The sequence below is a fragment of the Perognathus longimembris genome, chromosome 10 (assembly GCF_023159225.1).
Source record: "Perognathus longimembris pacificus isolate PPM17 chromosome 10, ASM2315922v1, whole genome shotgun sequence".
Classification (NCBI taxonomy): Eukaryota; Metazoa; Chordata; class Mammalia; order Rodentia; family Heteromyidae; genus Perognathus; species Perognathus longimembris.
This window is the reverse complement of record NC_063170.1, coordinates 64877149-64889199: the sequence shown is the minus strand read 5'-3', so window position 1 is coordinate 64889199 and position 12051 is coordinate 64877149. Positions and strand designations below refer to the sequence as shown.

General features: G+C 45.7%; 1 protein-coding gene across 1 annotated transcript; it reads right to left on the bottom strand.

Moving 5' to 3' along the window:
• Positions 1-2372: 2372 nt before the first annotated feature.
• On the bottom strand, positions 2373-8532 carry LOC125358761 (histone-lysine N-methyltransferase SETMAR). The gene is made up of 2 exons (XM_048356175.1): positions 8295-8532; positions 2373-3500 (listed from the first exon to the last, which is right to left on the bottom strand). The coding sequence occupies exons 1-2, from the start codon at positions 8448-8450 to the stop codon at positions 2712-2714; spliced, it is 945 nt and encodes a 314-aa protein (XP_048212132.1). The 5' UTR covers positions 8451-8532; the 3' UTR covers positions 2373-2711.
• Between the last annotated feature and the right edge of the window lie 3519 nt (positions 8533-12051).

Below are 12051 nucleotides of genomic sequence, written 5' to 3'. Positions count from 1 at the left end.
GAAAAAGAAGCAGTATCAAATGTCGGCAGCCACATAGAATTATTTAATCACCCACATAAATTGTGTCATAGGCAAAAATGTCTCTATGTGCCACTGTAAAGAATACTGTAGTAGTTTGTGACCACAAGTTGGAACAGGAAAAAGAAAGTAGACACCCTACACTCTGAAGAAAATATTTGTTATTATTCCAGTTGCATGCATGCTGAATGATCTGGTAGTTTCATCATGTTGTCTCTTTCATTATCATACCAAACATTTCTGCTGTGCAGTTCTCCCTGCAGGTTCAGCACACAGACATCACACAATGATGGTTCAACACACAGGCATTGCACAATCGTAAGCAGTCTTTTTTTTTCTTTTTGGTGGAGAAGCATGAAGCCTGTTTCTGGGGTCTAAAGAGTGTTATTCCTGACACATGCTCAGAGTTACAGGTTACCATTTTCCAAGGGAGGACCCCAAAGTATGTTATCTTCCTCTGCTTTCCCTTTTATGGAGCTAGAACTCACTTACCGTCGCCGCTAGCTACAGTGTCACCTCTGGCAGGAGCTCAGATCCATACTGCGTCTGTGAGCACTAAGCTGCCCCTCTGAGAACCACTTCTCATCTGCAGCCCCTGGCAGCCCCTCACCCACGTTTTGTGCAATTGCCAACTTTGGGTGTTTCACACGAACAGAATCCTACTGGAGTTGGGAATGTAGCTCAGCGGTCCAAGCCTTTGTCTATAATAGAAGGCTCTGGGATTTGATCCCCAACACTGTTCCCTTCCCCCTCCCCCCAATCATGTTGTGATATTTTGTGTTTGGTATTTTTTATTTAGCACATTTTCAAGGGTCATATGTATCGTGTTTATTTCTTTCTGTAAGTGAATATTATGTCACCATATTATTCAATATGGGTATCAGTTTCTTCATTCATGTGTTGCTAGCCATTTGGGTTTTATTCATTTTTTGTTGTTGTTGCAATTGGGAATAATACTGCAATGCTATGGATATTTGGGTACAAATACTTCTGTGACCACACCTGGAGTTTTGTTGGTTTATATACTTTTGGAAACCGATTCACAGAGTAGTTGCACAGTTTTGCAATTTTTCCAGCAATTCATGAGGATTCCACTCTCTCCCATCCAAGTACTAACCAGGCCCGACCCTGCTTAGCTTCTGAGATCAGACGAGATCTGGCGCGTTCAGGGTGGTATGGCCGTAGACGAGGATTCCGCTTTCTGCGCTTCTTTGCCAACATCTGTCATTGCCCTGTGTGTGTGTGAGGGTGTGTGCCGTCCCTGGGCGCTGTCCCTGAGCTTTTTCTTTTTCTTTTCCTCCTCAAGGCTGGTGCACTACCACTTGAGCCACAGGTCCTCCTCTGGCTTATTGGTGATTAATTGGAGATAAAGTTAATAATCTAACAATGAATCTAATAACAATGACGTTAAACATGGCTTATGTACTTTTGTGTGTATTCTTTGGAGGGATAATCCAAGACTTTTACATGTTTTCTTTTATAGTTGATGTTTATGGAACAGTTCCGAAATGGAGAAGATAGTATAGAATTCCTATGTACCCACACCAACATCCCCAGTTATTAACACCGTTCACTACATGTTTATATTAATTTCATCTCATTATGGCAATTAGTGCTGCAGTTAGTGAATACGCAAATTCGATACATCATTACCAAAGAAGGTCTTTAGAATTGATGCCTCGGTTTTACCTTTTTTTTTTTTTTTTGCTTTTGGTTAGTTACATTTTTCATTATTGGTGGTTTGGTGTTTTAGCAGGTGATCATTAGGCCATTTGCTTAATTCCTGTTTACAGTTAAGTAAAGCTAGAGGAGTGAGGTGGAGATTGAACATGAGCTTTATGACTGGTAGAGCGGGATGGAAGGTAGGCTTGGGAACCCCCGCCCCCCCAGGTTTTCTCGGGTCCTGATTTGATTCCACGCATGCGCGTAAGTACATAGTATTAGCCTAACCAGGAGGAGAAGGTCCTGCCCGGAAGCACGGCCACGTTTCCCACACTGTCTCCCAAGGCACCTGCACCCCACTCTTCTTTCACCTCGTGGCTTAGCCAGGCCCAGCCCTTTCCCGGGTCATCACGGAGCCTGGGACGGCAGATCCATCGTGCATACAAACCAACTTACAGGAAGAAATGGAAGACAACGTACCAATATATTTTTTTTCTTTTGCCAGTCCTGGGGCTTGAACTCAGGGCCTGAGCACTGTCCCTGGCTTCGTTTTGCTAGCACTCTGCCAACTTGAGCCACAGCGCCAATTCTGGCCTTCTCTATAGATGTGGTGCTGAGGAATCGAACCCAGGGCTTCATGTATACGAGGTGAGCACTCTTGCCACTAGGCCATATCCCCAGCCTGGACGTACCAATTTTGTTCATCCCATCAGGACACAATCACCTTGCCACACCGCACCTCACTAGGAAGGCAAGTATTCTGGGTGGCTATGGCCCCAAATGAGAACTGTGTTACAGGAAGAGAGAAGGGACATTGGTGGACAGTTGGCAGTCCCCATCGCCTTCCAGAATTAAACCTAGGCGACCCGGCAGAGGCAGAGCTGGTCCCCCTCACAGGGAGCACAGTCACTGAGCAAGGTGCCTGCAGAAAGGGGGGCACAGGAGTGGGCGAGCCACCTGTGGGGTTCTGTGTGATTCATGCCCACCGAGGCGGGGTAGGGGAGGGGTGACGGTGGTGTGGAAGTTCCTTCTTAGCTGACACCTGCCTCTTCCAAAGGGCCGTACAGCGAACTGTTGTAAGGCAGGAAAGCAGCGCATGACTTGGCACCACAGTAACAAGGTTTCCGTGGTTTCCCATGCTCCAGCCCTTCTTGGTCCTCCGCATCTGTGAGGTTAAGAAATCTCCCCGAATAGTCGTAGGAGAGCTCCTCTCCTGGCAAAATGTCTCTGGCTGCGAAGAGTGCCAACTTGGGCACCATGGAGTCCACTCGGACGGGCACCATCAGCAGGTTTGGCTCGCAGGAATGGTTGAGGAATCTCCCGACATTGCCTATGTAAGTAGGGTCAACAAATGTCTCCATCACCTGCCCGTTACAGACGTGCTCCCTGACGGCGATAATGTAATTCGGGTCGTGGATCGTCTGGGAGTGAATTCTCCTCTGTGCTTCAGAGAGGCCCAGAACCTCCCCAGCATACTCGCAGACAAATCTCCCCTTCGGGATGAGGTCCAAGGTGCGAAGTCCCCAGCCCTTCCTGTCCGTCCGGAACACCTGCAGGTGGGCCTGCAGCCCTCTCTGGACCACTCTGTTTGGGCAGCGGGGGCTGCACGGGCACAGGGCATTGCACTCGAAAACAGGCTGCGCATACTTCGCTTCCAGCCCGATGTCTCTAAGGCACAAAGTGTCATCGTAGTTCTTGTCATGGAGGAGACAGGAGCAGGTGCCGGGGAGGCAGGGAGTCCGGACGCAGACGCACCCAGGAAAGGTTATTTGAGAGGGGTCCGTGTCTGCTCCAGGCCCAGTGACATGATCGGGACTGTACTGGAAGAAACAGGAATGCTCATTAGCATGTCGTGTCACAGAGCTCGTGTGTGTGCGCGCGTGTGTGTGTGTGTGTGTGTGCACACGGGCACACTGTGCAGCTTTGGGCCTCCATACTTCCTAATTCTAACACACATAGAAACAGACAAGACAAAACTCTTTACCACACAGTACACTAAGATAGTACTTGAGAAGATCACTCTTCGATTTAAAAGGTATTAATTTTTCAGATTTAAACTTCTGTGGTTTCACGTTAAGCAATAGGCCAAATACAAGGGGGAAAAAAATCCCGTATTTTATATGACCGGAAACAGTTTTGGAGTTCATTTTGTTTCCCTCAGGTTTGCTGAATTAAATATTTGCATGCAGTTCAACATCCGATCTCTGTTATCTTGATATTTAAATGAACAAGAGGATAATCTGAAATATATCTATGTCTTTTAAATGTGCCTCTATTTTCAGAACATTACATTTATTAGATGATACGGGAAAAGAAAACCCCAAGTCTAAAATGTCTGTGTGAAGCCTGATGTCTGGTTATTCTTCGCTGGCGTCGTGAAGTAGATTCTCAGCCTCTGAAGATGAAAGTTGTCTCTCACAAGCCCAGCACATTTTTAAATACATAGATTTCCTTGTCCTCTCTTCTCCACTCCCCTCCCCTCCCCTGTCCTCCCCTTTCTTGTCCCATCCTCTCCTCTCCTCTTCCTCCCTCCCTCCTCCCCTTGCTTGCTTCCTTCTAGACAGGTTCTTGACCTTAAACTTGTGTTGCTCCCACCTCAGTGTTCCGAGAACTGGAATCACGTGTGTGCACCCCCATGTCTTGTGGACTAATTCTTGCTTACATGGAACTTAATTTGTTCATCTATACCCTCCTTCGCCCAATAAGGATTTAATGAGATTTGCCAAGAGGTAAGATAAATGAATAGGTAAGAAAATGTGAGATATGCTATGGTTTGGATAAACGTTTCCCACAACACAGTTGGGGAGGCAGAGGAACTTTTAAAAGGTAGGACCTAGTGGGAGAAGTCGAGTCATGGGGTCTCAGGAGGCTCTGGGACCTCAGCCTCTTCCCTTCTCAGCAAGCATGAGCTTAGCAGCCTCCTGGCTCACACAACCTCCACCACCATGCTCGGCCTCAGCTCAGGCCCCATAGCAACGAGGCCAACCAACCACGACTGGAGCCTCCAGAACTGCAAGCCAAGAGAAGCCTTTCGGGCTGCAGGAACACAAGCTGAGCAGCCCCAGGTGAGCAGGGACATAGGAACAGACCTGCCTATGTGGTGAGTGTGGATATACAATGTGTGCAAGGGAAGCCCAGGAGATATTTGCTTCATCTGAGACAGCCAAGGAGAGGAGGGCCATGTGGTCAGGCCTTGGTTGTCTGTTAGCAACAATGTCTCCGCTCAGAAGCAGCAGCAGCTTTCTCTAGTAGTCTGGCCAAAGAGAAATTTCAGGAAGGTCTTCCCAACCTTTCTTTCCTGGAAGCAGTTTCTGGGGGCTGATTTTTTATTACAGGACACCTGTTGAGTAGAGTAGCTGGAGGAAGAATGTTGGCCCCAAACATGCTTCAGTCAGGGCTCCATCCCTGTCTCTCAGCCCAGCTGAAGACTGGGCGGTGGGCATTCACCCTCGCGGTAGAGCCTTCCGCGCTTTAGGAAGCACAGGCTGCGGGGAGGAGTGACATGGCTGGTGAAGGATGAGCGTGCTGAGCGGGAGAAGCAGGGAGGGCAGACTGACCTGCTGCTGGGAGAGTGATTTGGGGGTGGAGAGCTGTTGGTGCTGCTGTTGGTGGTGTTTCTTCCAGCTGCCGCTGGTTCAGCGGGGTGTGGCCCAGGGAGAAGGGAAGCCTGGGCAAACAGGCGTGGGTCCTTCCAATCCCGTGCTGCCTTACCCAGGGGCGGTGCCAGCTTTTCAAAGACTCCGTGTCGAATGATTTGTCAAATGAGGACTTTGGTTCGCAATGGTGAAGCTTTCCATCAAGCCTCCTTTTAAATCGATTTGTTCTTCAACTTATACGTATTTTTAAGTGTACTCTATGAATGGCTAAACTCTAAAGTGATTCTTTTCAAAGAGATAATTGCTTTTACAAGCAAGTCTGACTTAATGTCGTTTCCTAACTAGGAAAGCATTTTATTCCTTGTTAAAAGGTTCCTTGTTTTAAAAGGTTCTAATATAAAATTTTATTTTAGTTTTTTCTGTTATGAAATTTTATTTTTTATTTCTCTGTACTTGGGGCTTGACAGGGTGCTGTCCCTGAACTTCTTTTTTCTCAAGGCTAGAGCTCTGTCACTTGAGCCACAGAGCCACTTCTGGCTTTTTCTGTATATGTGGTACTGAGGAATCGAACCCAGGGCTTCATGAATGCAAGACAAGCACTCGACCACATTCCCAGCCCAGTGAGATGTATTTTTAAGGGCTGCAGATATACTGGCCTAATGTGGTCAAGGCCCCAGGTTCCTCCCCTAATACTGAAAAAAAAAGTGATGTATTTGAAATTATTCTGCAACTAAACTTGAGATGAACAATCGAAGATCCTTTGGGGACAAAATGGTAGCTGATGCCACATGACCTATTTTGTTGTTGTTGTTGTTGGTAGTATTTTCCAAAATACTAAAAAGAAAATAAATCCATGGCTGTCTTCTAACTGTTCCAATAATTTATGCAGAAGGGGCTGGTGAAGCAAACAAGTTCTGGAGTTCAGCTTCTTGACTAGGCGTTTGACTCCCACTCTCTGTTAAACTTATCATTTTGAGTGGGGATAACCAGTTGTACTTATGAGCATCAATCTTGAGATCCAAATATCACAGATTGGAGAGCTTGCTTGTATTTAATGTGTAGGTCCTGTCTAATAATCCTACCTTGGGGAAAGGCAGGATTGTGAGGTTTGGTGTAAAGATAGAGGTAGGCTTCTAGTCCTGGACACAGAACTGGCTCAGGAAGGACTTTTTGATGGTTTGGTTTCAGCCCTTGAGAACCCTCTACTGGAAGTTTGAGTTCTCTAAGTCACATTATGTATCAAAGCCTCAGACACTGAAGTGTGACACCGTATAATATTGTGGGATTCAAACCTGGACCTCAGTTCTGAATCATATTACCCAAGGAAGTGTGTTCTTTCCTTTTTTGGTTGTGCTGAAATCCCAGCTACAAGAATCTCTGTACTTGGCCTCGAGCCTCCTAAGTTTGTTTTTGCTCTAAGCAGTTATTAGGAGACTGTGAGCCAGATAATTCTTGTCAAGGCCCAGTGGAGATCTTAAAAATGTTTGAAGCTGGTTTCACAGACCTGAAAAATGATTAGATCTGACTCCTAGCTCAAGCAATCAATTAGTTTATTTTCGACTTGGTTTTCAACACTGATGACATGATGATATACTTGTTTCCAATCTGAACATCTGAATATTATTTTGCTTTTTCACACAGTAAGAGAAAGAAAATCAGACACAAAGTTATTTTTACCTTGACTTTTTTTCATGCCTTAATTCTTAGGAGTGCATGGGTCTGTGAAATCACGGTTTAGAGCAAGCATGCCAGCAGTTTTGAGCTTTTGAGGAGTGGTTTTGTGTTCCCTCAATATATGGAAGAAAATTATTTGAAGATGGGCTTAGTGGTTACAGCAGTTGCCTAAGTATGTAAAGCCCTGAGTTAGATCCCCAGTATCAGGGGTAAGAATGAGTTTGAGGGGCTGGGGATATGGCCTAGTGGCAAGAGTGCTTGTCTCGTATACATGAGGCCCTGGGTTCAATTCCCCAGCACCACATATATAGAAAGTGGCCAGAAGTGGCGCTGTGGCTCAAGTGGCAGAGTGCTGGCCTTGAGCAAAAAGAAGCCAGGGACAGTACTCAGGCCCTGAGTCCAAGCCCCAGTACTGGCCAAAAAAAAAAAAAAAAAAAAAAGAATGAGTTTAAAGGCACTTTCTTATCTATCTATCATCTATCTATCTATCTATCTATCTATCTATCTATCTATCTATCTATCTATCTATCTATCTATCTATCTAATCTATTTATTTTGGTGACAGTCCTGGGGCTTGAACTCTGGGCCTGGCTGCTTGTCCCTGAGTTTTTGTGCTCAATAATAGTGTTCTGCTTCTTAAGCCACAGTTCTACTTTTAGGTTTGTTTGTTTTTTGTGGCTAACTGGAGTTAAGAGTCTTATCTCCAAGAGCCTTAATAAGCACTTAATTAGTTTTTGAATTAAAAAAAAATCACTGGGCATGATGGCTCATATCTGTAATCCTAACAATTTGGGAGGCTGAGATACAAAGTATTATAGTTCAAAGTTAGCCTAGGTAAAGAGTTCCTAAGACTCCATCTCAACCAATTTAAACAAATACAAACAGGCTGGTTGCAGTAGTGCACATCTGTTATCCCAGCTATCTGGGATGCATAAATAGGACAGTGGTGGGAGGGGGCAAGACACTATTCACAGAAATAATGATAAAAGTGGTCAAGCTTAAACCCCAGTAAAACACACACACACACACACACACACACACACACACTCACTCCCCAATATTTTGGCCAGGCATTCAGCAGTGTTTGCTCTTGCATAAGCTTTCAGGGACCCGTGCTTTAAAGGTGTGAGCCCCTGGTATAACCTGCTAATATAAGTACTCCTATTAGCAGAAAGCCATAGGCTGAGAGAGCAATAACCATTTCCCACGCTACAATACAAACCCTTACCTCGCCCGCCACTGTGTTCTAGACCGCCTAGCCCCGCCCACCCGGCCTCTTAGCCCCGCCCCACTCAGCCTCTTGGCGACGCCCTATCCGGAAAGGCCGCCTAGCTCCGCCCCTACCTGGAAGGGTGCCGGTCCCGCCCCGGGGGGCCACACGCTCACGGGCAAGTTCTCCAAACCGCAAGTTACATCCAGTTGCTCTGTTGCGGCCCCAGGCTCCTCTCCAAACGTTGCCATCACCTCAGACGCCACTTTCTCCGCAGCTTCCGCGGACATTTACCCTCCAATCTCCCTCTGAGTTCCGGTCTTAGGCCTCGCGGAGGATGCCGGGAATTGTGAGTGCCGCGGCCCCAATGCCTCATGGGAGTTGTAGTTTTTTTATCACCTTCCCCATAGGACCTGTGAGATGTCTCTCCCTCAGCTTTCTTTGCATTTTTTTCTTGGTGGTTCCCGCTTTGAATGCTATGTACAGCAGATCATTAGAAAACCACGAAGGGTACTGCAAAACCTAGGGGAGACACATTGGAAGGTGTGTTTTTATTTCCTCCCCCACCTCCCCCCCGCCCGGGGGGGGGTGGGAAGGGATGGAGGTGAGGTCCTTCTTGAAGGTTTCGAAGGCCTTAGGCGTTTCCTGGAGTGGAGGGGGAAAATGCACCCCATGGTTTCCAAAGGTCTGGACTTGTAATAACTTGGGGGGGGAGGGGCGGGAAGCCCCGCCCTATGTTGTCATTATTGTCACGCCCTACTGCGGAACGTAAAAGGGGGGTCCTGCCCCCACGTTGAGGGGACCGGAAGCCCCACCCACTGCTGGCGGCTGTGGGGTATAAGAGGGCGGGATTTCCGGGAGAAGGGAGAAGAGAGTCAGAGAGCAGGGTGCGAGGTGGTGTCTTGTGGAGCTGAGCAGTGCCCGGGTTCCCCTCAGGATTGAGGGGAGTGTGGACTGAGGAGGTCCAAGACCTGGGCCTGTGGTGTGGAAAGGCCCGAGACCCTGGGCCTGGGGACAGAGAGAGGCCTGAGCCCGGACCAGCAGTGGAGAGAGGCTTGCGGGCAGGAGAAGCCTGTGGAAAGGAAGGAAGGAAAGAAACTCACCCCCTGGAGGCTGCCACTGCTCCCAGCTCTGGGGTAGCCCCGGGCAAGGCATTTCCAAACTGACTCATAAAACTCATTTGTCACCTTGAACAGTGCTCCCCAGAATACAACAGACCTTGCGGAGAAATGGGACAGGTGTGCAAGGAGGGGTGCACCCTCGACAGGCCCCTGCCCCACCTGCTCGCCCTCCTCCCGGAGAAGCTTCCAGAACCTCTTCCAAAGGGGTCCCCCAAGCTGGGGTTCCTGCCCCTGTGAGTGCAGCCCTCAGGAGACTAAAGCAGCAGGATCGCCAGGTCTAGGCCAGCCTGGCAACACATGCAAAGAGTGTGATTTTTTTTTTTTTAAAAGGTATGTGCGCACTTGTAAGCACTTGTGCCATACAATTTCCTGTTTGTAGTAAAAGTAGGGGAAGGTTGGGAGAAGAGGGCAAGCTTGGTGGAGAAGAGCCAGTTTGCCCAGGCCTTAAAGGCTGTATGGGATTTGGGAAAAGTAGGAAAAGTCATCCCTACAGAAGCAAGGGCAGGAATGAAAGGACGGAGGAGATTATGCATAGGAAAGAGTAATAATCCCTTTGGGGGGGGGGGAGTACTTTTCTTTGAAGACTGGGTCTTGTCTAGTTGCCCTGGCTTCCTAGGGAAAAAGTAATCTAGAATTGGCTGAAGATAAAGTTCGTTTCATTTTTAAGGAAATTGTGACCAAGGTTGTTTTTTTTTTGCAGATGTTCAAAGAACATACTGTTCTTTCATATTAGGAAATGTTTTCCAACACTGATTATGTGCAGAATGCCACTTTTACCAAGTTGGGAAACTTGCACATGAAGACTTGGCACCTTAGAAAAGATTGCAATCTTACAGTTACCTGCTATAAAAAGTAACAAGAGCTCTAAGGATGTAATACAGAAATATAGAAGCTGTAAGGAGAACCACATTCCTGCAGATTATTATGCTGTTTTTGTTTTTTGACTCCTTGGTAATGCTGTCCTCCCTTTGGAAAAATATTTTGAAGGATTTATTTTATTTTTTTGTGAAGCTGTCAGTGATGATGTTTCCAGAATAAGACACTGCATTCATGTGGGCCCTTCAGTTTAATTTGTTTTTATCTTGCTGGCAAAGGATTCAAAAGTGTTTTACAGAGTGTGAGATTAAAATAATGAAAGGGTGTTTGCAGCCTGATCGAACCCATCTTCAGAATGCCAAGCAGTCAGGCTTTCATCTCTCCTAAGTCTAAAAATCCATCTTATTTTCTTACACACCTGCTCGTCACTGACCAGGAGACTTCATCTTCAGGATTGGTTCTGAAAACTGTTATATGTAGGCAGCAAGAAAACATGTATCCCTCTGTGTTAATGAGTTGCCTAACTAGATTGTTATGAATAGCCTGTGGACTTGATTATTAATCAGTTGATCGTTGGTTAATTAAAATTTTATTTGTCTTTTCACTGGCAGAAGCAAAAACTAATAGGAGCAACCATAAAGAGACACTAAATAAAAAGAGAATTGGGCAATTGAAGAGAGATAATTTTCTATTATTATTGGCTAAATTATAGGGTATCACAGTCAGCCTATTTGTTTCTGGTTATTCATTTATTCTGTACAAATACTGAGGCTTGAACTCAGGGCTTTAACATTCTCTCTTGGCTTTATTTACTAAAGGTTGGCCCTCTAACACTTGAGCCACACCTCTAGTCCACTTTTTTTATACCCCAGCTTAAGTGGAGATAAGAGTCTCAGGGGCTGGTAAAGTGCTTGTCTCATATACATGAAGCCCTGGGTTCGATTCCTTAGCAGCACATATATAGAAAAAGCCAGAAGTGGTGCTGTGGCTCAAGTGGTAGAGTGCTAGCCTTGAGCATAAAGAAGCCAGGGACAGTGTTCAGGCCCTGAGTTCAAGCCCTCCCAGTATTGACAAAAAACCAAACCAAAATAACAAGAGTTTCACAGACTTGTCTGCTCAGCTTGGCTTTGAACCGTAATCCTCAGATTTCAACCTCCTGAGTAGCTAGGATTACAGGAGTGAGTTACTGGCACTCAACTTTATTCTTTTTGGTTTTCTTTAAAACAAAATCGGCCTATTATTGGAATGTTTTAGTCATGATTTGTGCAGTTTTTTGGATGAAGGTTTCTTTTTAAAATGAAATTTGTGTGACTTTTTGTTTATACCTCATTAAAGTCTCACTAGTTATATCTGAGCTTAATCTTTTTGGAAGTGCACTATAATCAGAATTTAAAGGACTGAAGTCTACAGAAGTTATGTATTTTTAAGTATCAGTGACAGCATGAATGATGCAGTTTGAGATTTCTCAGGTTTCCAGTACAAATTATCACTACTGGTAATAAAACAGAGTATAGAATCCTGGAGTCTCTCTCAAATAAAATTGAATGAAGTGACATAATTCTGGACAAAGCAGAGAATAACGGGTGCTTCTGGGAATTTCCATCCAACTTGGTACCATTTCCCTTTGAGTATATGACTGTCCAATCAACCCATTTCCGGTTATGTTACAGGGCCCTGGCCCCATGCTTTCAGGCCTCTAGATGACCACTTATTTTGAACTATGCCAACTGAATTCTCTTGATAAGGAGTTGAAACCAATGAAAACTGTATAATATGGGAGCTGAGGGATAGCTTCATTTTATGTGTGACTAGAGAGGCTGAGAAAAATTCTTCCAGGAAAAAGAGAAATCAGATGAATTGGGTGTATTTGGGGGGGGAGGGGGGAGACAATTTTTTAGTTCCTTAAAGCTGTTTATTTTCTGTCCATTTTTAATTTACATACCTTTGTTTTCAA

What these genes read in the sequence shown, in the direction of transcription:
- LOC125358761 (XM_048356175.1), bottom strand. Translation starts at nt 8,450, where the DNA reads ATGTCCGCGGAAGCTGCGGAGAAAGTGGCGTCTGAGGTGATGGCAACG. An exon ending in CGGGACCGGCACCCTTCCAG is followed by an intron (nt 3,501 to 8,294) that starts GTAGGGGCGGAG and finishes TGTTTCTTCCAG; the next exon opens with TACAGTCCCGATCATGTCAC.